We start from the raw sequence: 26,337 nt of genomic DNA, 5'->3' as shown, positions 1-26,337 counted from the left end.
TTCTTTTTCACAACGGGAAAGCCATTCCCTCCGGGGCATCACCAAGAGACTCGAATGATGCTATCTCCGCAGTTTACAGCTGTCAGTCACGAAGCCGTGAGTAGTTCGAAGCCTCATCTTCCACCAGTAGATGGAGATATACAAGCTAGAATCAAACCGGCTGTTGTAGGGGAAGGCTGCAAGTTTGGACCTAAACGACTCACTTCGGCGTTCGTCTCACCACACTGTGAAGGAGGCATTCGAGAACCCTTTAAACTAAACTTTTAACAGTAGAATACCAGCCACAACAATCACATTTCAACGCATCTTACACAACGTTATAGAACAAAAAGATCATCAACAATGTACGACTGTTTGTTTAGACTGACACCATTTTCAGAGTTAAGAAGCCAGGTTAGCTGATTCCAGGTCTGTAAAGTTTATGCTCAGCTTTACTCTTGAGTAATTTTAAACTAGCAACAAACAAGAACTAAAAGATAAGACTCTCCTTCACTTGAGAGCATTACTGCCTTTCAGCCTAAAGTTCCAGGGACGTTTCTACATAGCTTTAGGCCACTAATTCTCACTGCCGAGAATGGCACACAACACTGACAACGTTACCGAGGCACCCACAACCGCCCGCACTCGGCCGTTGCTCAAGACATCAGCCGCGGAGCTACGCCCCGCTCCCTCGCTGCTCCTCCAGCCTCGCATGAGGCTTCTCTCCCTGCTCAGCACTTTCAGCCCCGGAGGCCGCGGGAGAGCCGCTCGGCACGGACACCGCCCAGCCCCGGCCCTGCTCCTGCCAAGGCGGGCCCCACGGCGGGCCTCCCTCCGTTCTGCGCTCTCCCCGCGGCGCGTCGGGACGCCCATCATCCCCCGCCACTGCTGCCCACCTGGCAGGACGGACACCAAGCCCAACCCGTGCCCCTTCCTTCCTTCCTTCCCTTCCCGGCCCGTCGCCTTTTCAGACGTAGGGATCGGGCCCGGCACCAGGCGCCTGCGACCCCGATTGGCTCAGGCCCTCTTGCTCCCAGTTCCCTACGGAGTCCGGACACTCCCGGCCAATGAGCGCCCTCCCTCGCGGCCGACTTTCCGCGCCGGATCCAACTTCACAGCCCGACCCAACAGCCCCCGCGCGCCTCCGCGTCCCCCGGCCGCTACGGTGGCCGGGAGGGGAAAAGTAGCAGGCGGGCGGCGGCCTTTCTCGCTTGTTGGGACGTGCCCTGAGGCCGAGAGGCATCGCCAGGCTCTGAGGCCATGCACGGCCGCGCCCGGGCAAGGACCTGGCGGGGGTCTGTCCTTGCCGAGCGGGCCTGCCGGAGGCACGGCCTGAGCCTGGGTGCCTGGATGGGGTGCCGGGTTCCCGGCTTGGGCTTCTGGGAAGACGGGCACTGGCACCGAGCTCCCCCCCCCCCCCCCCCGGAAACTGCTGGGGAAGGGTGGAGCCGGGCACATGTTGGGCGACGAATCCATCCTGGTCTCCGCTATAGGACAGGTTTGAGTGGCACCGAGTGTGGTACCGGCCACGTCTTAAATCGTCACCTTGGAGGCAGGGGTGTGTGTTCAGTACTGAGTAAAAAGCATCCAGCACAGCCCACCCGGTCCTTATTCTTCACTGGGACATCTTGGTGGCACATCATATTAATTTATTAATTAAAATAGTATTATTAAATATTAGTTATATACGATATCAGTTATACCTATTGTAATTAATGCATTCCAAACAGAAGTTTCTGCTCTGAACCTGTCAGCTCAAGTCCATGGAATGGTTTGGGTTGCAAAGGACCTCAAGATCATTAAGTTCCAAGCCCCCTGTCATGGGCAGGGACACCTCACACTAAACCATGTCACCCAAGGCTCTGTCCAACCTGGCTTTGAACACCACCAGGGATGGAGCATTCACAGCTTCCTTGAGCAGCCCATTCCAGTGCCTCATCACCATCACAGTAAAGAACTTCCTCCTTATATCCGCTCTAAACTTCCCCTGTTTAAGTTTGAACCCATTTTTAAGTACAGCATACTAACACACCTGTTTGTCACATACCCTGCTGCGCCCTTTGTGTTTACTTGCAGTAGCAGCAAGTAACTGAAAATTGCAACATCTGTATCTTGACTTGGAATACAGCTGTTACTCTGGTCATGCGGAACTTTATAGAAGGAGTGTTTTTATTATTTTCATCTGGTAAAATAAAAGCACTTCCTCAAAGCTAATATGTATTTTCACTGCTTCTGCTTCCTAAAGCTAAGTAGAAAATTATTCCGTAGAAGATTGTCTTTAAAGGAATATTAGACATGAAAACTGTAGCAAAACTATTTCTACAGAGATCTGGTTTCAAATAAGTCTTCACCTTGTGTACCCTCAGAATTGGTACCCCGAGATACCCCTTTCACTTTCCTTTGCCAATGAAGTTTTGATTTCCCAAGTTCATTTAATTTCTAGTCTGTGTAAGTGAACTCAGAATCAGGGAAAAAAAAAACCTTCTTGTCATTGTTATAAAAAATACCATTAGTATTTCCCTACAGCAAGGAGGTGCACATACTTATTGCATCTATTAATCCTTATTAACCAATCATTAGTCATTTTTAGATCATCTATCATTTGTTGTCTGAGTCTTAAGGGATCTACAGCATTCCTGAAAGTCTAGTACCCCCACTCCACTTTACTCACCTGATTTGACTTTAAACCAAACGTTTTACTTCTAAGGCCAATACTCATTATTCTGTTCTATGTTCAATACACTGAATGTAAAGCTTTTACTCTTCTGTAACATTATCCTCTAGCTGTTTTTCTTCTCACTGTGGAGTGTAGCTGTGTTTACAGGCAGGTAGATGAGTACCTGTCTTCCAAGCCCTGAAACCTTGAAGTTGAACAATTAATGATTTTCAGGTTTTTAAGTAAACATGACCAGCATTTTTTTGCTTCATTCTTTACCTCCTCAATTAAACCTAGGATTTCTGTTGCCATTTTTTATGCCAGTGACTGCAGTATTTCTTGTTGGTATTTATAAGAAATCACTGGAATACCTTGGTGTATCATCTTCGGGGAAGGCACCACAGCAAGAAGCCCAGTTCCTAAAGCAGAGTTGGTGCTGTTGTGGTGAAGGGTGAAGGCCGCCTATGCAAGGCAGGGCATTGCAAGCAATTGCGCAAGGCTGTAATTGACAAAGTTCCCTGTGCTGACCTCCCCAGGCCTTGGCAAGGAGACACGTGACTGCCAGGAAGCAAGGAGCTTTCCCTAGAACACTGCTGGTTTTTGGTGGCTGCTGAAACATTCTTTTCAATTCTGGATGTCTGGCCAGGAGCTAAACCCACCCTGAGGGTGCACGACTCTTCACAAAGCTTCACCCTCCTTACAGCTGTCCTGAGCACAACTAGGAGAGACTACAGAGCCAGGCCCATCACCTTGCGATGACTTCTCATGTAGCATATGCTGGTTTTCCACTGTGTGACACTGAGATTTTTGTACTTTTTTTCCTTTGCACATTAAGTAGAATCCTAAATCATGTTGACATGGGAGACAAATGAGAATAATTCTAATTATCTCTGGGATTTCAAAGTGGAAAATTAAATTGCAGTGGTAAATATTTGACTTCGGCACTTGCCTCTGGACCCTTTCACCCACTCTATTTTAAAGATTAACCCATGCTTCATATTTTGACTTCTCTCACTTGATGATGTACTCGGTATCTTTAACTCAAAGAAAATCTTTGGCAAACATAAATGGATCTCTTTGCTGGCTTAATTAGTTCAGCATATTAGCCTGTAATTCCAACAATTAATTCTAGTTCAATCATTATTCTTTTTAAAGATCTTTCTTCTTGGATTTCAGTGCAAATGGATTTGGAAACAAATGACTATCCCTTTTACATTCTGTCTCAACTGAATAACAACTTTCACAATAATTCCCTGCATCTTTCATTCAAGGATCTGAAAATATTTTCTAAATGTTGATGCAGAAAACTTCAAATACGTCACTGATGAGGGGATTACTGCTATCTTCAGATAAAGAAACTGAGGCATAGTGAGGCTAATTAGGAGGATTATTTTGTTAGATTGATGTCATCCAAAAACTGGATAAATAGTTAGGCAAACAACAAATGAGCGTGAATTGGAGCTGTAGTGGAATTTAAAACCCAGTCATATACAAAGGAATAAATCTGTGCAAAATTGCCAATTTCCACATCATAAAATTAATTTAACCAGCAATAATTTCAATTTGCTACATATTTGTAGGCTTGAGACAAGTACCATGAGTGTCTTGAATATACAACTCTCTACCAAGGCAGCAATATAACTTAAAACCATATTGAAATAGTATTTGAAAAATGAAGTATTCTAAACCCCATTCAGACCTGTCAGTGTTAAACTCCCTGTTCCATTTCAGTTTGAGCCTTAGCACATTCTCGATGATGCAGTTATTACTTACAGGACCAGAAGCCTTTTTTTGTTCTCAGGATGCTTACTTCATTCAGTTCACAGAACAGACAATGCCAAAGAAATTTAAAAAAAAACCAAACCGACCACCTCTTTTTACTGTTTTTTAGTTCCCTGTAGGATCCTTCTCATCCCTCACCCAGGGGATGCACTGAAGATAAAATATCATTCATTTCAGAATCCTTTCAGTTTGTCTCCACAGTGCTGCTTCTCTCTATTTCCTTTCCCCATCCCACAGTTTATCAGATACCCATTCCTTTCACAGATGTGGAATAGAGAAATATTTCAGTTAAAATTTGAAAAGACTTGGTAAACATGCCAGTGGTTCAAAGCTGTCAAGGCGGCACGTAGCCCTTCAGTGGTGGTGTACAGGGCAGATCACTGAGCAGACCTTCATGTACATTTCAGACTGAAATCCAGAAAGGTGCCTTTCCCCTCTTCCTTTTTAATTTTGGAGACAGTGACACAGATGAGTCTTCTATAGAAATATAATTGAGCATGGTGCTGACACATATTTATTCTAGTCTCACATATTGAAAGCTTTAGTCTGCTTTGGTTGGAAAGGAAAAACCCACCCAAACTACTATAATACATAAACCAAGAAGCAATTTACTTTGCAATTAGGTGTATTATTTTTTTCTGTGCAATTACTGGAGACATTTAGATACGAGCTTCCTTTCTTACAGACAGATTTTAACTAAAGAGTTTAATTATATGCAAAAATAAAAATGCTTTCTTTTGAAACCTGAATTGAATACTGAATCCCATGTTTATGTTTTAGAGTAAAATCTGCTGCTATGGATACAGTGAGGTCAACATTTCAACATTATTATTTTACTGTGGTGTGTTAAGGGAGATGGGAGGATACTATTTTTGTTTCAACAAAAATATCTTAGAAAGTGTAATGTATTTTAAATGCATATGTAAAGGATTTTATTTAAGATTTCTCTTTCAAGTATAGGAATTATAACAAGGTCCAGACTGGCAGCACTGAAGAAACACCTCATCTGTAATAGAACTTTACTTCCATTTTCACCTGGTGCTATAGGGTGTTTTACGAATACTAATCAAGCTGCATAAAAGTCCTATGATAATCCTCAAGGTGACCCCAAAAATCAAAAGAAAGGTTTATACTTTTTACAAAGCACAAGGAAAGAGTGCAATTTTCTACTTGTTCCTTGTAAAAGAAAAATTACTCATGTCAATTTTTATCTTTCCTGCTTTTTGAAGACCTGCAGAAGAATAAATTCTTTTAATTGAAAGAATGATACTACTAAGGAATATCTTCTCCAAACTGGCTGTTAGGCAGCTGAGTTAAATAACTATTCTAATTCAGTTTTAAAATTGTTGACAAATATGCCTTCCTTATCAGTTACTCAGTTTTCACTTTCTTTTTTTTGTTGTATCATAATCCTTCTAGTTTTTCTACTACCTTCAGCACTCCAGAAAAGGCTACACAAAATAAAAAATAGCACAACTTCTAAAAAGCTGCACATAACACAAATAATGCATCCAGTCTTCTTTCTTATATAGGAATAAAGAAAATAACAGAAAATCTCACCCCATTTCTTTCTGCTACTGACAACGGTTAAGATAATTATGCTGAATCTTTTACCTCTCCCTCCCTCTCTCTCCATAAAGGAAACTTCATTGAATCAGGTAATATTTCTCTGAAAGCACAAGCCAAGGCAAATCTGCAGTTTCCAAATAGCTCGAAATATTTTACTGTTGTATCACTGGGCTACAGCACAGGGAGGGACTGACTGAAGTGAAAGCGGCTGGCAGTTCACCCCAACTGTTTATTTTCCACCAAAACTGAACCCAGGAATGGTTAACTATTCACTATTAAAATCCTGGTTATTCATGGCTACATAGAAGCATAGTTAATGACAGGACAATTTTCACAGGACACCTGCTCAAACATCCTGGGTGGTTTTTTGCTGTCTGTTGCAAACAAATTATTATAACGAGTGAAGGAGTGCCTGGCCTTGTGATGGGAGCAAAACCAGAGGGCATGAGCACTCTCTTGTGCAGGCTTGTTAAACTATCTCACTTCTTTGTGTCAAATTCCCCATCTCTAACGCTGGGACAAGCACATTACCTCAGGTGGCTGTTGTTAGGGCTCATTAGGGTTTTTTCAGCATTTTAAAATAGCATTTAAAGCATTGACAACATAAACAGAGGTTTTGTTAGCTTTTTAGAATGATGACCAGAAATGTTCTATACTGTATCAGGTTTATTTTTTTAAACTGGATTTGTTTGTTTGTTTGTTTGTTTCTGGTTTGGGTTTGGTTGTTGTTGTTTTTTGGGGGTTTTTTGGGGGGGTGGGAGTGTGGTTGCTGGCTTTTTTTTCCCTCCAGAAAAATGTTTTGAAATTATGAAGACATCTGAATGATCACTTTCACCCTCAACAACATGCATTGTGTTTAAGATACAAAATTCTGAAGTGCCAGCTTCCAAATAGAAGTGTAAAAGAGCAAACTCAGTGATGAGGCCGAAAAAGAAAATAATTCTCAACCTCAGAAATAAAACCAACTTTTAATAACTGCAAAAGCAATTAAATTGCTGATGAGAATAAAATCAGGGAAAAAGCAATATCTATTAGCAGATGCTGAAGGCTACAAGCCTATGCAGCTGTTCTAAACAATAAGAAACTACTGAGAAGCTAGAAAACCCCCAATAAACTCGCTTAATTATAGATGATTGAGTAAATCAATTTTTTAAACCTCTTATTAAGGAACTACTTTTAATACACTTCATTCCTAAAAATGTATTTTAATTTTTTTAACTATTAATTTTAAATCATTAGAAATAAGATAAAAATGAAAATTATAAAACACAATACCCTAGTGTGATTAATGAGGTTGTTTCATTAACATAAGAAGTTAAGTCTAAATCTGTAGCACTCAGCAACTGATTAAACTGCAAAAACAGAATTTAGTGAAACAAAGAAATGATCCAATTGAAAATACTTTCTTCAGTTATTATACAGCCATTGGCAGGATCAAACATAGCTTCCAAACTTGCTATCGATTGCAAAGTAACATCAAATGGGATCTGGAAAAAAAAAAAAAAAAAAAAAAAAGGAAAGAAAACAGGAAAAAAATAACTATTAAGCTTATAGTTACCAAAAAGTACATGTATACAAATATCTCCATATTAAAGCCAGATTTCTGACCTAAAGCCAACGACCAACGAATAAGTTAGAAATATTAATTGCCTCAACTGAAATTTGTAGTTAATGAATCACAGAATGGCTGGGGTTGGAAGGGGCCACTGGAGGTCATCTAATCCAACCTCCCTGCTCAAGTAGGGTCTCCTGGAGCACATTAACTCAGGATTGTGCCCAGGCAGCTCTTGAGTATCCCCAGTGAAAGAGACTCCACAACCTCTCTGGGTAACCTATTCCAATGCTCAGTCACCTAAATGATCTCTCACCCAGTCCTCCTCAAACAAGGGAAAGACTTCCTTTCTCCAGACCTTCTCTTGGGTCTCTTGGGTCAGGGATTCCTGAGGGCTGGCTTTAGCATTAAAGACTGAAGTAAAAAAGGCATTCATTATCTCTTCATTCTCTGCATCCTCTGTCACCATAGTCCCTGCTCCATTCAGTAGCAGGCCCACATTTTCCCTAGTTTTTCTCTTATTATTTATGTATTTGAAGAATTGTTTTTGACGTCCTTAGTCAGATACAACTCCATGTCCATGGACATGGAGAACTATTGAGCTGATTTAGACACTAAGGAAAACTGAAGAAAGGGAAGCTTGGAACAAGCTATCTAGAGAGGTTAATTTTTAATGCAATTATTTTATATATAAAATTAAAATTTAAGATTGGAACTTCCAGACAGTATACTTTATTATCTCCCTGAAGAAGATAACTATTCATGAAGTAGCTTTAAAAACAAGCCAGCTGATCAATTTTTATTCTTAAAAACGTGAAGAGTCAGATAATTTTAAATGAATAATTTAATAAAAATGCACTTTTTCCACTTTCTGGATCAAAAGCACTGTAGAACACACAGACAGAAAAACAGAGAATCAAAGAAGAGTAGTTGGAAACATGATAGGAGTTAAAGTGTGACAGCTCAGAGAATGAGAAAACAAATATCATAAATTAGAACTAACTTTGTCCAATTAATTCACAGGAAGATGAGCAACAAAAAAGTGCATGTGGGGAAACATGATGTAAAGATACATGAAAGCAATGTATCTGCTGTCTTCTCCTGCATGTTTGAATACAGCGGGAATGTATTACCCTGTGGTATTTATAGTCCCACTTTGATCTTTCCACCTTTAGCCAAGAAGACTGGGTAATGCACACATACAGCTTGCTTGGAATTTTGGAAATACTACGTAGAAATATGCTATACATAATGAAGTGCTGAGCTGTCTGCAAGTCCTGTTGGCATCAGACAAGAATGAAGATACTCAGTGTCTTGAAGGATTAGGCTTCCCTTGCTCAACCAAATACGCCGTATTTAACAGAATCTCATTTTGAAGTCTCTATCTGAAACTTTGTGATGAAAAGCCCATTGTCCATCTGTTGAATCATTTTAGCTTGTTGTGGCATTTACCCTGAATAAAGCAGTGCAGTTAACATTGTATTCTTATTGAAAGTACAACACTAAATCTGCTCCTTCACTTCCATCGTAGACCCACAAATAGAAGCAGGTAAAGTGAAGAGGGATTCACAGGAATTTAAAACAGGTCCAGGAGACCCATGTGATTCTAGGAAAGCTGAGCTGTAGCTATCCCTAGGTATCTGTCAAATCTCTTACCATGTAAAATAGTTCTGTGGAACTGTGAAAAGTGTAGCTTTGGAGAATGAATGTGTGTGTATTTTTATGCATTGATAAATCCAGATTGAGTGATATGAAGGTCTGGGAGTCATTTAGGAGAGACCTTCAGGATGGATAACAAGGGGTGACAAGAATGGTGCAATATGCATAAAAGGGAAGTATGCACTCCTAGGTACCAGACTGCAGGATGCACAGGACAGCATTACAGATAGGCCACTACCCAAACTGTTCCCAGATAAAACTCAGGATTCTCTTGCAGCAGGAAGAGCTGTCTGACTGGAAGACTACAGTGTATGCTTTATACATTATAATTCCATTGTGAACAATTACAGGCAAGATGTTTGAGGATTTGTGGTGAGGGGGAAGGGGGTATGATGTAGGATCATAGAATGGTTAGGGTCAGAAGGGATCTTAAGATCATCTAGTTCCAAGTTCCCTGCCATGAGCAGGGATGCCTCACCATGTCGCCCAAGGCTCTGTCCAACCTGGCCTTGAACAGTGCCAAGGCAGAGCTTTTACCACTTATTTGGGCAGTCTGTTCCAGTGCCTCACCACCCTCACACTAAAGAACTTCTTCCTTATACCTAACCTGAACTTCTGTTTAAGTTTAAACTCATTACCCCTTGTCCTATCACTACAGTCCCTGCTGAAGAGTCCCTCTCCTGGATCCCTGTAGGCCCCGTTCAGATACTGGAAGGCTGCTATGAGGTCTCCATGCAGCCTTCTCTTCTCCAGACTGAACAGCCTCAGTTTTCCCAGCCCTTGTTGAACTTCATGAGGTTGGCATTGGCCCACTTCTCAAACATGTCAAGGTCCCATCAGATGGCATCCCTTCCCTCCAGTATATCCATCAACACACAGCTTAGTGTTATGGGCAAACTTCCTGAGGGCACACTCAATCCCACTGTCCATGTCACTGGGCAGTGTGTAACATGTCACAGTGGATTCGAAAATCTTCCTTGGAGTTCCTTGGGCCCTGGCAGCTGTGGTCCTTTCCTGATCCTCAGGGTGGCTGAGAACACTGGACACTTGCTGCCTGCCATAGGGTGGTTCCCATAGTCTCCTCTGGGATACTGACTACAATTTGGTAACAAGAATACAACAGCACAGACAAAAAAAATGGCATGCTATCTCTCGGGATATGTCATGGGCAAGGCAGAGAAAGCTAAAGAAAATGAAAAGAAAGCCTGAATAACTGTAAAATCACTGGTATGGAAGGAAATTACATTTGGCAATTGTACCGTAGAAATTCACTACAGTCTGTGCAAACAATGACCACAAAATGGTGCATAATCTAGATGAATCCATTGTGAGTGAGATTAATTTTTAACATAGTTTTATATGTATAAAATGGTAATCCTAATACACAGTGAAGATATTCATAGTTTGCAATCATACACATTTGTATTTCATTTATAAACATGAAAAAATAAAACCCAAATGGAAAGCCCAACAATGTATGAAAAAAAATGGGCAGATAACATAATGCTATAATCCATGTTTTAGTTTAACTGAACAATTGTTTTACTTCAGAAAACAAATTTTTACTATTAAGGAGACGAGCATACCTCAGTTACTGGCAAGGACAAGGCTGGAACAATAGACAGGAGTGCTTTGACTTCAGATAAACACTTTTTGGCCATTTCCTAGTAGTATAAAACAAGACAAATCTAATGTTGTACTATCAGTTTCCTCAGATAAACTAACAGATTATTACTTAGCTTTACAACATTTTTCAGAACAATCAAGTTTTAGGTTATTTTAATTGAATTTACCACAAAATAAACCTTAGCTGATGAATATAAATTTTCTGCAACACAAATAGCTGGGTTTGCTATACAAACACAAATGCCCTAACCTTGCAGTTTCAACTGAGGCAAAATTGCCCCTGGTGCAAGTATTAAATCCAGTGAGTGAGCATACTTTTGCTATGTGTTTACTAAAGATGTTATAAATAAACACTCCGATGATGATATTTATATGTGCATAATGCATGGCATGTGAATTTTACTAGTATTCTAAACATTGTTTTTCCAATTACTGACATATATTAATGAAAGTTCGAGCAAAACCCTTCAGGTAATCAGAAGAACCCACTAAAGGATGGCTCTGTCTACCCTCCTGAAAACACTGTGATTGGCCAAAACATTGTTTGTTCTCCAAGCTGGTCAAAATACAGCCTTGTAATAATGGCACAGTGCACAATTGTCACTGGTTCACAGCATCCATCAGACAAAATGACAGCCTCTACATCATTAATCATTTCATATAATAGATATAAAGAGAATCCTGTCATATGATAAATGTCTCCCACTTTGAAAATAAACGTCTATTTTGCCTTGGCATTTATCAAGCAGCAGTTATGCTGTGGCAACATTCTATTCCAATGACATTATCTCAAACAGACCACATGGAAAATTCTGAAATTACCTCTTTTGTGTGTGTGTATGTGGGGAGAAGTTATTTAGTTGTGGACCATATGCAGCCTTGCTAATAAAAAGAAAAGAGGAAGGTGGCATAGAGAAAATGAAAATAAATTCACTGCCAGTTTTAGTCCTGTCTCAATAATGCTATTAGAAGGTTCTTATTTCAGAAACCGTCACTGCCCATTTTGTATTGGAGATGTGCAAATGATTTTTAAAAAGCACTTTTGGGCTGATCACCATACTAATTTAACACTGCCAAGCATTTCCAGATGGGGATTATTTTAAATTAGGCATCAATTTTCAAATCTACTTGAAGATGTAGCCTTTATTTTCAAGTGGAAGGTTGAAGATGCCTGACATTTTTGTAAAGTGACAAGCAATATACAAGGAAAATAAAGAGTTAAATATTAAACGAAAAGTGAAAATACTTCAACAGTGCTTGAAAGGGGTGAGGGAATTTTAATCTTTTATGTTTGCCTTCTAACTTACCTGTCATCATTTATTTCACCAAACAGACATCTTGAATAAAGTCAGACATATTTAAGAACAGAGCTGTTCTCACTTACTTCTGTTTTTTCATCAAGACGCACTTTTGTAAAATTCATTTTGGGGGGTTTTGAAGGAGTTGTTTCCAAAGTTTCACTTTGTTCAAGGAAACATGTCGGTTCTGAAGCCGAAGACAAGCTTTTAGAACTTTGCATCAACACCTCAACTTGCTGCTTCAGATTAGATAGTTCCCTCCGTAAACAAATAATTCTGAAAGAAGAGAAGATTTTTCATTGTTGCTGTTATAAAATAACAATATTTGATGTTTGAAGGTTATAATTAAACTGACCTCGCTTTTATTACATATTATGTTCTACATTTTCTTTCAAGACTAAACTCATAAATTTACAAAAGAAGTTTTCCATTAAAGACAGTGGAAATATGTAATGCATTCACTTTTTGCATTAAAAATTAAAAGAAGAAGTATTTTCAGAATGCCTTGTTAGGAAAAGATTTTCTCATCCAACCAGCACAAGGGTGGCAGGGTCTCCAACTTTTCTTGCCCCTTTATTCCTTCCCCTCCATCTGATTAGCATTTCCAAAAGTTCTGAGGCTAGATGAATGACAAGGAAGATGTAAAGGAAAATGTCACAGGATATAAAAGCAAAGTCTAAGTCTAGGATAAAACTAAGAAACATTTTTGCATGCTCAGAGTTGTAATATGGGATGGAGAATGTAGCTGATCCAGTGAGAGGGTGGGAATGACTGCTGGGGCTGCTTCTTAGATTTGCTAGTGTTCTCTTAAGTTTCTATGCCAGTGTAATGTAATGAGCCTATTTTACTCAGTTCTTTAAGAATCAAAACTAAAATGATCATGTACTGAAAAGGCATATGTTGGATGGGTTTAATGCTGTGTACAACACCTTAGAGTTTTTATAGTGAAGAACCTCTGAAAAGCAAAAATGAATGTTTTTAAGGATTCACAGCTTTTTAAGTCAAGTGGTTGACTGATCTTTAAGATAGCATGAAATAAGAGGATAAAGTCAGTGATTGTTTACCTAGACAATGGAATCCACAAGTGGCCTGAAAATATAGACATTGAACTGAAATTCTTGATGTCACTAATCTTGACAGGCTCTGTATTATAAGCATAAAGCAGCAAAACCTGTAAAAGAGATGGAATCAGTGAGCTGTAATGCAGTAAGGTATCTGTCATAGACCTGAGCTATTTCATTTATACCAGATTACAGTAACTATCAAATACAGTGTACTGATGAAGACTTAGATAACTGACCTTCCAAAAACTGGAGAGTGTGGACTCACATGAATTTGTGATATCATCAGTTTTAATAGGTTTTTAAGCAATTTAATTATGGTAAAAAATTTATATGGTTAAAAATTTAATTATACCCCACAGAGTCACCATCAAAATCCCAGTGTTGTCCTGATCCTGGTCAATCAATTCCACTTATGCTCATGTCCAGAGTTCTAACTTCAGGTAGGCTGAATTTCCCAAGGCCCTGTGTAGTTACTTAAATGTGCTATATGGCCTTGTGCATGGCTGTCCTCATACTAGGTTTAAATCACATAACTCACCAATCTAAAAAAGCTGTATCGATATAAGAGCACAAGAAAATGAAATAGAATGTTCTCATCTTTCACTGAAATAGTTTTCTATTATGATTGAAAATATGCTTCTCTGAATAATTTGACTACATGGAGAATGTCAAGAGTACAGCATTCATGTATTACATGTTTTCATGAGTTCTCTCTGCATCTAAGGATCTGTAAGGTCATGATAAAGTAACCTGCAAAACTATATTGAGAAGTATCTTATATGCACTAATTTCACAGGGCTTCTATCATAGAATCACAGAATCACAGAATGGTTCTGGGGTTGGAAAGTATATTACAATCATATAGTTCCACCCCCCCTGCCATGGGCAGGGACACCTCCCACTAGACCAGGCTGCTCAAGGTCCTGGCCTTGTACACTGCCACAAATGGAGCATTCACAACTTCCTTGGGCAGCCTGTTCCAGTGCCTCACCACCCACACAGTAAAGAATTTCTTCCTTATATCTAAGCTTTATCTCCCCTGTTTAAGTTTGAAGCCATTATCCCTTTTCCTGTCACTTACAGTCCCTGATGAAGAGTCCCTCCCAGCATCCTTGCAGGCCCCCTTCAGATACTGGAAGGCTGCTATGAGGTCTCCACGCAGCTTTCTCTTTTATAGGCTTACTAATAGAGAAGAAAATGGTCTAGTAGAAAATTTGATACTGATCTGATCTCCCCAAAAATTTGGAGACCATGAATTTCTACTGCAGTAGCAGAAATTTTACATACATGCTGTTCCCTTGTTTTAAAATAAATTCCATGTTTTAGTCTGCTGCTTTTTTCTGTTGCTCAGATCTCTCTCATCTTTCATGTTTAGTCTGACTTTTTAGAGAAATGAAGTTTACAAGATCCCATTTTCCCTGTATAAATATATCTTTAATTTTCCAACAGTTTCCCACCAAATAACATTGTTTGAATGCACCTGTCAGTTCTAACCAGACTTAACAAAGTGGAGGTCTTAAAGACATCATGAATCTGCAGCGGGTGTAAATACAACATGGCCTGGAAGCATTATATGGTCAACAAAGTATTTCTTTGGTCTGCCACCAAAAAAACTGTCCAAAACCCCTGCATTCTGTTTGTCCTGCATACCAGGTTTGCAGCACAGCTGTTGTCCAGCTTGCCAATCAGCATATGTATAATTCAATTAAAAAGCTGATCAGTCATAACACAAATATTCTTTGGAAATGAGACTTTATTTGTTCCAATACCTAAGGAACTGTTTTGGTGCAGTTATACCTTAGTCTCTGTATCGTTGGATGGCTTTGCCAGAGAAGGAATGTACCACTGAATGTTAATTTCCTTATTTGGAGCATTTGCTGCCCTACTCTCCATCTGATGCTCTGCTTCTGCAATGACAGAAGCTGAAGAAGATATTCCTGGAGACACCTGAAACAGGAGAAGATTTTGAGTTGTATTTTTTCTAGTGTAACATGCCAAATCTGTTATAATCTAGTGTCTACTAGAATCAGTATGACTTTCACACCCACATAAATGCATGCTTATTTAGGTAAATGGGTAATTTTAAAAGGTGCCAGGATGCAAGTTAATGCTTTTCAAAATTCACGAGACATTTCAAAGCTAACGCAAAGGACCTCTGGGCTGACTTAGAGACACCTACAGTAAGAACAATTGTTACCTTTGACTTATTTTCCTTATGGCATTACTTTTTCTGCTGAAAGACAATATTTGACATGCTGACCACACAAAATGTAGTGCTGAAAAAGTAATTTTTTTTGCTACACATAATGATAATTAAAATAGTAATTGGAATGTTAAACTAATGCTTTATTTATATTTACCTATTTGTTTTCTTATTAGCTGTGCAACTAACAAAGGGTGAGACCTAACTATTCATCAAATAGTTCCTGTTTGGCTGTCATTTACCAGGGAAGTAATGGAGAAATATTGTAAACCAATATCTACTCATAAATAACAGCTTTTATTAAAAAAAATAAAATATTTGATTTAAAAGCTGAGCAGTGCCATACTTTTCCTACTTTTTCAAGTGTTAAGTATTTCTGCAAAGAGCAGAGAAGTTCAGAGTGACAATGTGGGGCAATGCTGAAGTATATGAAAACGTTGTTAATGTCTCCATGACTGGTTCCAAAATGTGGGCTGCCTGGGCAGTTAGTTCAATTTTGAATGTTCATTGCTGAAAAAAGCTGGAGAATTTTAACCACTTCATTTTCAGAAACTACTGCTCATGACAGGACACTAAACCCAGGTGGTGGATTTTTCACAGTGTCATAATCTTATTTGTAAAGCCAGTTCCCATCTCACATCAAAATATAGAAGTCAAGATAAATCTGAAGTCATGAATGGTGAAGTCATGCATTTGAACATAAGGATATTCTTCTAAAGGACAATTAACTGGGGATGATCCATGCCACAGACTCAAAACACTGAAGCAGTGATAACAGCAGCCATAACCTGTGGTATGCCATGAGGTATGCATGGCTCACCCACCCACTACAAGGATCTTCTACATTCAGGATCTTTAGTTTGGCAATGAATCACCCACTACCCTGCTAGCATGGAATGTGAACAGAATTATGAGAAAGCACATATATGGAGGTGGGGATAATTGAATTTATTCCATGCCTCTGAACTAGAGCTTTTAAAAGTGCATTTTATGATATATATTTCTTTATAAAACCTGTAGTATGTTTTCTTTTTCACTAAACTGCATCTTTCGTTATTTACATTATAATGAATCTTTTTGAGGAAGGATATTACAACTCCTGTTGGCAAACTGGAGGGTTGCTGAATGAAGTACAAAAATATTTATCTATTCAACTTTCTCAAAAGCCTGAAAACAACAAACTGTCTTAGTTAAGTGTTTCCAGTACTATGTACTATCATGAAGTAGTATACAAAAACAAGCATGCAAAATGCAACAGGGCACACAGAGCTGAAAAATACTTCAAGATTCAAAAATAGAATTACAAAGACGTGCAAGTGAAACAACCTTTTACATAAAAATCATTCTTTCAAAAACTGTATCTGTAACTGTACTGTTAAAAATCCTAGTATCAAATTACAGTAACATTTTTAAAATAACACAGCCTTCTGAATAAAGCTTCTAAAAATGTTGTGATAAAAATCAGTGAAGCTTAGAATAAAAAAAAAATAAGAGCTTTATGCTTGTTAGCTGTCTACAACAGTGAAGCTAACACATGATTATGCAGCTTGCACCCGTCATGAATATGACAGTGAGCTCTGAAGCTTATTATTCTAGGACAGTGTAATACTAATTATGTCAAAAGAAGACTAGACAGAGTAAAATAATTTTTGATATACGATGGCTTCTATAAATGTCACATACCATATATTTACAATTTATTCAGCATCACAGTCAGCTCTTTGTTGGGAAATGAGTAATGATATGCTGTCCAACATGGCAGAAAGTTCACCAACTCTAGAAGAGCTACTTTCACAAAAGTATTATAATTCATTTTTATAAGCTATCAAGTTCTCACTCCTCAGGGCTCCCCTGTATCTATCTAATACTGAACATAACAGGTAAAAGATAAACCATAGAGAGTAACCAGTCACTTTAATTTTTTATTATTAGGATAATTATTAATGTGAGAAGTGGAATGGAGAAACTTTGAAGAGAATTATTTTTACACTGGATCTTCAAAGACAAATTCCATTCAAAATTCAAAACATATTGCAGGGTCACAGTAGACTCCAGAATTCCAAATCAAGATTTCTCTGAGTAATATAGTGTGAGCTGCCTATATTTGAAACCTCAAACAGGCTGTTTGCAAGCCAGAGATCTGAAAAGATTAATTTTCTAGGCAGCTGACAGTCAATGAAAAAAATTGGCACATACCAAGTTTGAGGAAATATAGATTATTTATTTTTTAAAAATCATTATAGGCCAAATTAATAATACAGATACTGTACATACAAATGACATTGGGAGGACATTTTTGGTATGAAACATGGAAATCTACAGGATTAAAAGCCTCAGTCCTATCAAATAACACAGCCAACTTAATTAACTAACAAAATCTTCTTAAATATCATTCTGCCTAATCTTTTAGGGTCTATATACACTGGGAATGGGATAGAGAGAATTTTTGCAGGAATGACTTAACACAAGGATATTTGCATTTGCTATGACCCTCACTGCTTCCTCAGGATTTTGGGTTTGCACCGATCCTTTGCATAATGAATTTCATTCTTCTATAGGGTCCTCAGAAATCTCACCATTAGAACTAGCAAGAATCTGAGTGAAATGCAAGTATAATACATATTTTTGAAACATCAGAAAAGAAACAAGTACCTTTGAAGAATCAGCTGGCCTATCAAGTGGCAATTCTACATCATGTAACTCTTCTGGGAAATTCTCAAGACAACACACTGAATAATGAACCAAATGTTTTTTAAGAAAGGAATGCATTTCTGCTACGCGTAGAACAATCCCTGTGTCAAAAACAGAACTAAGGTGTCCATCTCTTGCAGAAAATGATCCAGGTCCTGAGTCAGGGGCAGCTTTGAAAAGAGATTTTTATTACATCATCATCTGCCATTAAAAAGTAAAGTTTCTACCGCTACTCAACATTCACAGATTTTGAAAGTGTAGTATAATATGTAAGTCTATTCAGTATCAAATAAATGCATTTCCAACAAGCATACTGATTGTTCTTAAATATTACTAGGTTATGCTATTTGCATTTTCAGACTGGAGATCTGATTAGGAAACAAGCTCTGTCTAGGTGTTATAAACAAGTATAAAATGATAGGTGCAGTTTTGAGGTTTTGATACTTGAATTTGGATGTATAATCATCAGCATATTCATTAGATGTCTAACCCCCCATTAGAATAAATGCATATTTATTCAATACAGTCAAAAGAAGTTTTAAGAACTCTTAAACCTCTAATTTAGACAGCTAGTAGCTGATCAGTTGAGTTGCTCCGTAGGCTCCATGACTGGTTAACTTCAGCTGAGATACACATGTACATTTTGACACCTACTTGTAGTTACTTTACTGTACTTATAGTTCTGTAGTAAGGTAGAATTCTTCAGTTTCATTTGTTGCTGCAAGGAAAAAAAGCCAAGCTTTTCTGAAATCACTGCTTTCAGATGCCGGGTTTTCTCTCTAGGCAGCACCTGTATGCAGTCTAGTTCTGTTCTCATCTATAAGGTCGTCATTTGTATATACAGCAGCTGGCCATCAGATGTAGATGGATAGTATTAGGGCCCTGAAATCCATGTATTCTTACTCTGCTTGAAAGGTCCTATCCATTACCATCTTTTGTTTACAGTGAAATAAACCAAGTATGTACATAACATCTGGGGTTTTAGTCAAAACATATTCAATAATGCTCAGACTTCCCATTTACACTATACTGAATTCTCATAAACAGGACTCCAAACTGAACAGATTTCTTTCTGATGTGACTTAAGTCTGATGTACCTAGAACTAAAAATAAATATAGATTATGATTATTTTTTTAATGCTTCAGATATAGTGAAAGAAATTAAGTTTTGAGAGATGTTTTTCTGGTAGCATGATGGCTTGTAAATAATTATTAAAAAAGTTATTATCTTCACTTCCAGCACTTGTAAACTGACATAAAATCAATCTTGATTTCAGTAATTTTTTCGCATTTATACAAATTAAAGGAACTCAAAATGAGACTATCCTTTGTTCTTGTTGGCCCCAAGAACAATAACTTATCTATGGCAGTTTTCTAGAAGAAAGAAAAAAATCATACCAAATAGAAGATTTGTATTATAAAGTCTTTTTAAATAGTTGTGGTAGCGAACTAAGTGAATCCATGTTATAGTCTCTTTCTTCTGTCTGGCCTTGGTGGCAAGACTTTCTGTTCCTTCACTTTGGCTCTGCTTGTCTTCTATGATTTGCTCGGTTTCAGTAGAAAATGCTTTGGGACTTTCAGAAATAACATTATATCCATCTGCAAATCCGATAACAGTTCAACATTAGACATTAAGAGAATGGTTGCATTTCAAAAGCTATTTCTGCATTGTGTTGGAGTTGACTAATCTGTAATTAAAAATGTAGCTTGTGAACCTCGTTTTAGTTAAGAGGAAAATTCTTTCTATTCTGCTTTAATATTAGTTGAACTGGTAAAGAAATTATTTCTCAAGGCTGTTTTTTAAGAAGCTAGAAGGGGTGGAGAGCAAGGTGCTCTCTCTTGCTCTTTGAATTTAAACTAAACCCCTTATTTCTATATATTGTTCAATAGCAGATATTTACTAAATGGAAACTGTAGTAACAGTTTCCCAATGACAGCGGTTGAACTTCCTAATTATTTATAGGGAGTTACGTACTCTGCAATGTTTTTTGTTAGCTTCAAACAAGCCCCTTCTAGATATTAAGCACATTATCAATGAAATGTTTTCTTAAGTATGGACTTTAAAAATTAATGTTTGGTTGCTGGGTTTTTTTTTTGTGTTGTCTAAAAGTTACATTTATGAAAAAGAGGAAAATATATCAGTAGTAATCACTATTCATTTTTCTTTTCACTGCATTAGTACATGGCTCCTCAAAAGCCTATACAATTCTCATTCCAAACCGGACAAACATTATGTTACAGTAATTCCTAATAGCAAACTTCCAGAAAGTAATTATGTGTGCTTCTACAAAATCTGAATGCCCCCATTATTCCTGATATTTAACTGTCAATTGTAAAACCAGAATTTGTTAAAATGGCCACATTGTTTATAGATGAAACTTAAACAATGTGTTTCACTAATGGTTTTACAGAAAATATTTAGCATGCTGTGCTGATAATTTCCATTTCAATTTATCTTTATATATTTTGGCCTAGTATTGCTTTCCTACATTCTCTATTCTTTTTTGCATTGCCTAACAGAACTATCAGGAAAAACACCTGCTGCATTTGCTAAAAGAAAAAATGATCTGTAATTACAAGCAAATGGAGCTAGTACAAAACAATCAGATTGATGGAAAGTCTTAGCATATAACACTTGTTCTCATAAACCAATCAAGACACATATGTTTGAACACTGTACAGTAAGCTGACATTGCTCAGCTTTGCCAGCAACAGATTGCAGAGCAATTCAATCTTTGTCAGTCACTTGGGATAACTGAAATTAAGCCACTAAACCAAAATTTTATCACCAAATTAATGGTTCCCAGTTTAAACACAGATATTGTGTCTTAGTGTTTATATAACATCTGGTAAACAATATCCCAGAATTCCTAGTTCGACTGGTTTATTTTTAAATCAAAAGCTTCCATTTCATCAACCCCGTTAGATGTAAAATAAATGCAAAAGTTGGAAACAAACTAGGCAAAGGCAAAGTTCTACCAAGCTAATGGAAGCATCTCTAGATGTTAATCCATTGGATAAGAAAAACAGTGATTTTTTTATTATTATTATATAGACTTTGAATTTTAGAATACAGGCAGATAACTTACTTTGCTTTTACTTTCTAAATTCGACTTATAAATTTTCATAAATGAAAATTATATATTAAAGGTATTGCTAAGTTACATGACATATATAATTTATTAGTTAATGTTCAAATATTACTAAATATAAAGGAATACCAGACAAAAAATCTCTGTATGAAGCAAGAAGATCCATAGAAGCAAATTCTGGGATTTTCTGTTGCACTGTATCCTTCATGCTGTGTTCTTTAATACTCTTCATTCCAATTAATAGCTGAGAATCAAGTACAGCTTCACTGACCTAAAAATAATACTTATTTTATTCAGAACCAGTTCATTACAATATTTACGTAGATCTTAAAGCCTGAGAATAGTAAAATGGTGACAAAAAATTAATTAACTCCATATACCATATTTTTAAAAGTCAGGAAAATACCCTATTTCTCTTTGACATATAGTACATACTATACTTAAATAAATCATTACTGCTGACAGCTTAATTATTACATAAATGATTTCAAATCAGATATCTTCATCTGGATGCCACTGCTATCTACCCGCATGTCAAATACATGTATAGACATATCAGGCAGGGTGCTCTTTTATTTGCACTGAATCAAACAGAGCCAGATCTGTCCAAGAGAGATTAAATGTACTACTCAGACCATGTAAATTTTAATTTCCTCAAATAAGACCCATGCCAGAAAATTCAGGAAACCTTAATTCTCGTTCTTGTTTGCATTGTCTTGTTTGCTTGTGTAAGTAGCATGAGATAAAATTCAAATAAAATAAAAATTACCTCTTTAGAATATTATACCAACCTGTGTAGCTGCTCTTACTGCAATCCAGGCTTGTATTTTGTAGCCTTCTGATTTTGGAAACTCCTCAGGAGAAAAAAGTTCTCCAGAAGAGATCTAAAATTATACATCAGTTCATAATTAGGATTCTAACTGTATTATGGTAAAATATATTTTAAATACAGAAAAAAAAATCCTTCTACTTACAGTATTATTGTTTTATTTGCAAGTTATAAAAATCAGCACTGATTGTAAATCTATGATTAATTGATAAAATTGAAAAAAATTATCCATAGTATATTACTTGACTGCTACTTGTAAATATTCTCAGAGCAGCTTAAACTATACTCAATACTGTACACAGTTTTGCTATAATTTTCCATTTTCTGGAATCTTAATTACCTCTTATGTTACACATTATACTTTGAATCTATAGCTTGTAGCCACTTCAGCGTGGCTTTTATATTCCTCATGCTGTCATATAGATTTGTACTAAAAACTTCAAATCTGGTAAAGTATAAATATTGGCACTTAAAAATCAGTCCTGAATGATGTTTTCTTTGAAGGGTACAAATTAATTAGTACATAATCAGAAATGAAAACACTGTTGGTTCTGTTTCTTATTATTTTATACAGAAAGTATATTAAATGTTATCATTCAATGCAATAAACATGAAAAATAACATCAACCAAGACAAAATTCTTCTGTTCTACTATACGATTTCTTTGTGTGATTTTTCTGGTAGGATTTTCAGCATCAGTATGATTTATAAGTCACTATAAGTAGAAGTTTGGCAAGATACACGATGTTTTAACAGAAATATATTTCCTGCTTTGAAGAGGCAACTACCCAAAAGATAGAAAACATACGTTTGATTTGGAAGGCACCATCTTATCTGTAGGTGACACATCCTCGTTGTTTGCGGCAAAATGCAAATATAATAGTGCTATTTCAAGGTATGATCTTCTTATTAACCTGTAAGAAACAACACACAGATCAATCATTGCTACTATCAAAGTACGCACTGCAATGATACAGACTCCTGCATAAGACTAGACAGTCTCACCAAATAAATCATTCATTCAGCCCTCATCATCTACTTAAAGTGTATGTCAAATGTAAGTTGCATTATGTGCAACAAATATTCCATGAATAAATAGCAAATGTTTAGTAAGAAAACTAATTCTGCAAGGGAAATGATCTTTCTGTACAGAATCTGTACAAGTTCCTCTTCCTTCTTCAAGTTAAGGTATATACCCATTGTCCTCATTTCCCTGAAACCTGTGTGGCTGAAATTGGATATGGGTTTTCAGTCAAGCTCTTTCAAGAATGAGTGAAAATATATACAGTGATCTGCTCCAACACGTCCATGTCTTTCCTGTACTGAGTACTCCAGAGCTGAATGCAGTACTCCAGGTGGGTTCTTACCAGAGCGGAGTAGAGGGGCAGAATTACTTTCATCAAATTGCTAAAAAACACTACATCTGGAGAACTTCTCTGTCATTTCTATTCCCTATAGGTTTATAAAATCCTTTTTTATGCAGGTTCCTCCTGGCTTTGGAGATCTCTCCAGATCTCCCCTATGAATTAGCTTTCCTAAGTGTAGCAACTAACTCCTGCTCATGCAATTACTATTATTGACAGAGTCATATTGCACAAACTTGACTGTTTACATAGTACAATAAATTCCAGCTTTGGTATGATTTGTGCAAAGCAAAATGCAAAAGCTAAAGAGTGCTGCACAGTTCAAAATAAAGCAAACTAAATGGGAGGATAGTGAGTTCTGCACTTGGTGACAATTTAGTTACCTTTCTAGTCTTGCTAACAATAAAGGATTTGAGACATGAAGAAACAACTTTAATTAAATAATCCCATAGATACCAGAGAAGATAAGGATGTTCAGTTCTCTAAAATAAGAAAGCCAAGGTCCATTGATGCTGCTGCACGTTCTTTTAGGAAAACAGTAGCAAATTAAATAAGTGTAGCAAATTAAACTTGCAAAACATCACCACAGTCCATTTCTGTACTATCTTCCATCATGCTGACTGTTTGTAGAGGTTTATTACTGTGCTACTGCTTCTGCGTTCAGAGTTCTGGTTCATTAACTTAAGTAACAGAATACCCAAACAAGCAATGTAAATTGCTGCCTTTACACTGTCTGTAACCAGACATGGCACATCAGTCACTAAGACTGGTCAAGAAACTAAAAAACTGAAGTCCACTGTATCAAAGCTGCTTGACAGAATTTATTGGCTGGCTTGGCTCAGCTCTTCAGGCATCTACACTGATAACTAATGCCAAAGTCACTGTCCTGCTATCTGTTACAAACACATTTTCTATGCTCCTTCTGCCTCTGTTCTTCTGTTTCAGGCTGCTAACCTTTTCAAGCTGGATTTCTATTATCTGGAAAGGTGCAGACCACAGCTCATCTTCTGAAAGATGAATAAAATCCCTGCTTAATTGATAACTCTGTTCCTGGTGTTGACAGAGAGGGCACAAATTTGGAAATAGAACAGAAAGCTATAACTTTGTATTCTCTAAAATGTGCTTTTAAATATTCTCAGCATTTGTTTTAAATAAGAGAATAAATAAGTAGCTCTTCTATACTGCCATAGAAGAAAAATGTCCAGACCATAAAAGATGCTTCATAATAGAATTCCCACACCAAATCTCAGAAAATGGTCAAAAACCTATATTAATTTGTGATTAAAATTATTTTGTAAGTTATATAGCTAGTTTCTTACTCAAATTTTTGATCATGTTGCTGGCTGAGTTTTATAGCTTCCATCAGGGTTTCAACAGCTCGAGATGACTTGTTATTGCTTGCTTCAGCTATCTGGCGTTCCACCTTACCTAAGAAAGACATAGAAAGCAGATTTGCAAGGGGTTTTTTATATTTTTTAAGACCCAACATGTTTTTTACCTCCAGAAAAGCTGAACAGCTTAGTGTATTACCTATTCTCTTCCCAAGAAGCAAAATGTTTTCTGGTTTGTTAAAAGGTAATGAATGATGCTTGAATAGCAAATCACTTCATAGCTAAAATAATCAACCCTTGGAATCATAATGACTCCTAAGATGTAGTGATCCTAACTAGTAGACCACGGTAACTAGAAGACCACTGTGCATGGAGGAGTCAATGTACAGGCACAGTCCTGTTCTGTGCTGCACTATGCTGCACATACAGTATAGCCATCAGGTGGGAGAAGTTCTGCTGCAGGTTTGCAATTATTTGTTGCATAATGCATCCTGAACTATGCTGCTGTGATATTAAACACAAGCAAGAGACGGTGAGAAATATCCCATTCTGTTCTATTTTTACAGTAAAATGTCTCCTTTTTAAGAGAGGCCACATGCATTAACGTTGCCTAGGAAGACTATCATGATGTACAAACAGGGTTTTATTTACCTATCTGAAAAAGAAGTTCAGCTTCCAGATCTATTCTTTCAGTTGCAGATGCTCTGCAAAGCTTCAATGCTGATTCTAAATGTTTGAGAGCACCTAGCCATTGCAGTGGGTCTCCTCTTGCAGGTGTACAAGCTACTTTTTCAGCTAATTTGTGTCCTAAGGAAAAGAAATTTAAAAAAAAAAAAAAGGGACAATAAATTATTTAATAGAAAACCAATTTATGCAAAAAGAAGCAACTTTCTTAGAGCAAATACTATTAAAGTATTTTCTGTTACAAACCAATTCTCAAAAATCCGAGTGATTGATGGATATAAATACAGAGCTATAATGTTGTTTCACTACTTCATGATGCCATTGAGGTTTACCTAAGACATCTGGAAGAATCTCAGGGTGCACAAATCAACCCCTTTCACAAACTATCTGGAAAGAGAAGCAATAAACCACTTTACAACTCTATTTGACCTGGCAGTTGCAGGCAAAACCTAACCTCTCTGAGCATTTCTAAATTCTGTGCTAACCAGTTCTAAAGGCATCTTTGATGCATTGTATCCCTCTTGTACCACACTCCCAAATATTCATCTGCATTCACAGCATCTTTCTAAAAATGTGGATTCTGAAACAGGAACTGGTCAAACGTGGCCAATACTATGAGTAAGGCTGGCCATGCCTGCACTGATAAGCAGTAAAGCACAATGAGAGGATCTCTAGAGCAAACCAGCTGATGACCAGACAGCCACAGCAGATTCATTTCAGACTATTTATTTTGGACTACCTTTATTCTAGTCCTAAGGGCTGAATAAAAAGTAATGGTTGGGGTGCACCAATATGCTCCTCCCAGAGCATATATTCCTGAAAAAAGTCAGAGCACTCTGAGGATGCTCCACAATGCAAACCAAAGGGCAGTTAAGTGATTTCTAGATTTTTTTAATCCATTATAACTTAGATATACACCTAATTAAGTTTAGCAGAACGAACGTTGAGGCAATATCCC

The 26,337-nt window shown here is 37.3% G+C and overlaps 1 protein-coding gene across 1 annotated transcript in view; it reads right to left on the bottom strand.

The window, feature by feature from the left end:
• Positions 1 to 6,938: 6,938 nt before the first annotated feature.
• Positions 6,939 to 26,337, bottom strand: part of CFAP54 (cilia and flagella associated protein 54) — a 114,487-nt gene continuing 95,088 nt past the window's right edge. Inside the window, exons 58-69 of the mRNA XM_062611329.1 lie at positions 25,347 to 25,502; positions 24,684 to 24,792; positions 22,809 to 22,914; positions 21,963 to 22,055; positions 21,301 to 21,442; positions 19,478 to 19,678; positions 18,041 to 18,249; positions 14,983 to 15,132; positions 13,186 to 13,292; positions 12,208 to 12,397; positions 10,784 to 10,861; positions 6,939 to 7,473 (exon numbers count right to left, since the gene is read on the bottom strand). Coding sequence (XP_062467313.1) covers positions 7,354 to 7,473; positions 10,784 to 10,861; positions 12,208 to 12,397; positions 13,186 to 13,292; positions 14,983 to 15,132; positions 18,041 to 18,249; positions 19,478 to 19,678; positions 21,301 to 21,442; positions 21,963 to 22,055; positions 22,809 to 22,914; positions 24,684 to 24,792; positions 25,347 to 25,502 — 1,661 coding nt within the window. The 3' untranslated portion in view covers positions 6,939 to 7,353. The remainder of the gene's footprint in view (positions 7,474 to 10,783; positions 10,862 to 12,207; positions 12,398 to 13,185; positions 13,293 to 14,982; positions 15,133 to 18,040; positions 18,250 to 19,477; positions 19,679 to 21,300; positions 21,443 to 21,962; positions 22,056 to 22,808; positions 22,915 to 24,683; positions 24,793 to 25,346; positions 25,503 to 26,337) is intronic.

Source organism: Pezoporus occidentalis, unplaced genomic scaffold, assembly GCF_034315485.1.
Source record: "Pezoporus occidentalis ecotype Australia unplaced genomic scaffold, CSIRO_AGI_Poc_V1 ctg152, whole genome shotgun sequence".
NCBI lineage: Eukaryota > Metazoa > Chordata > Aves > Psittaciformes > Psittacidae > Pezoporus > Pezoporus occidentalis.
The sequence above is the reverse complement of the archived record's forward strand: the minus strand, read 5'-3'. Positions and strand labels throughout refer to the sequence as shown.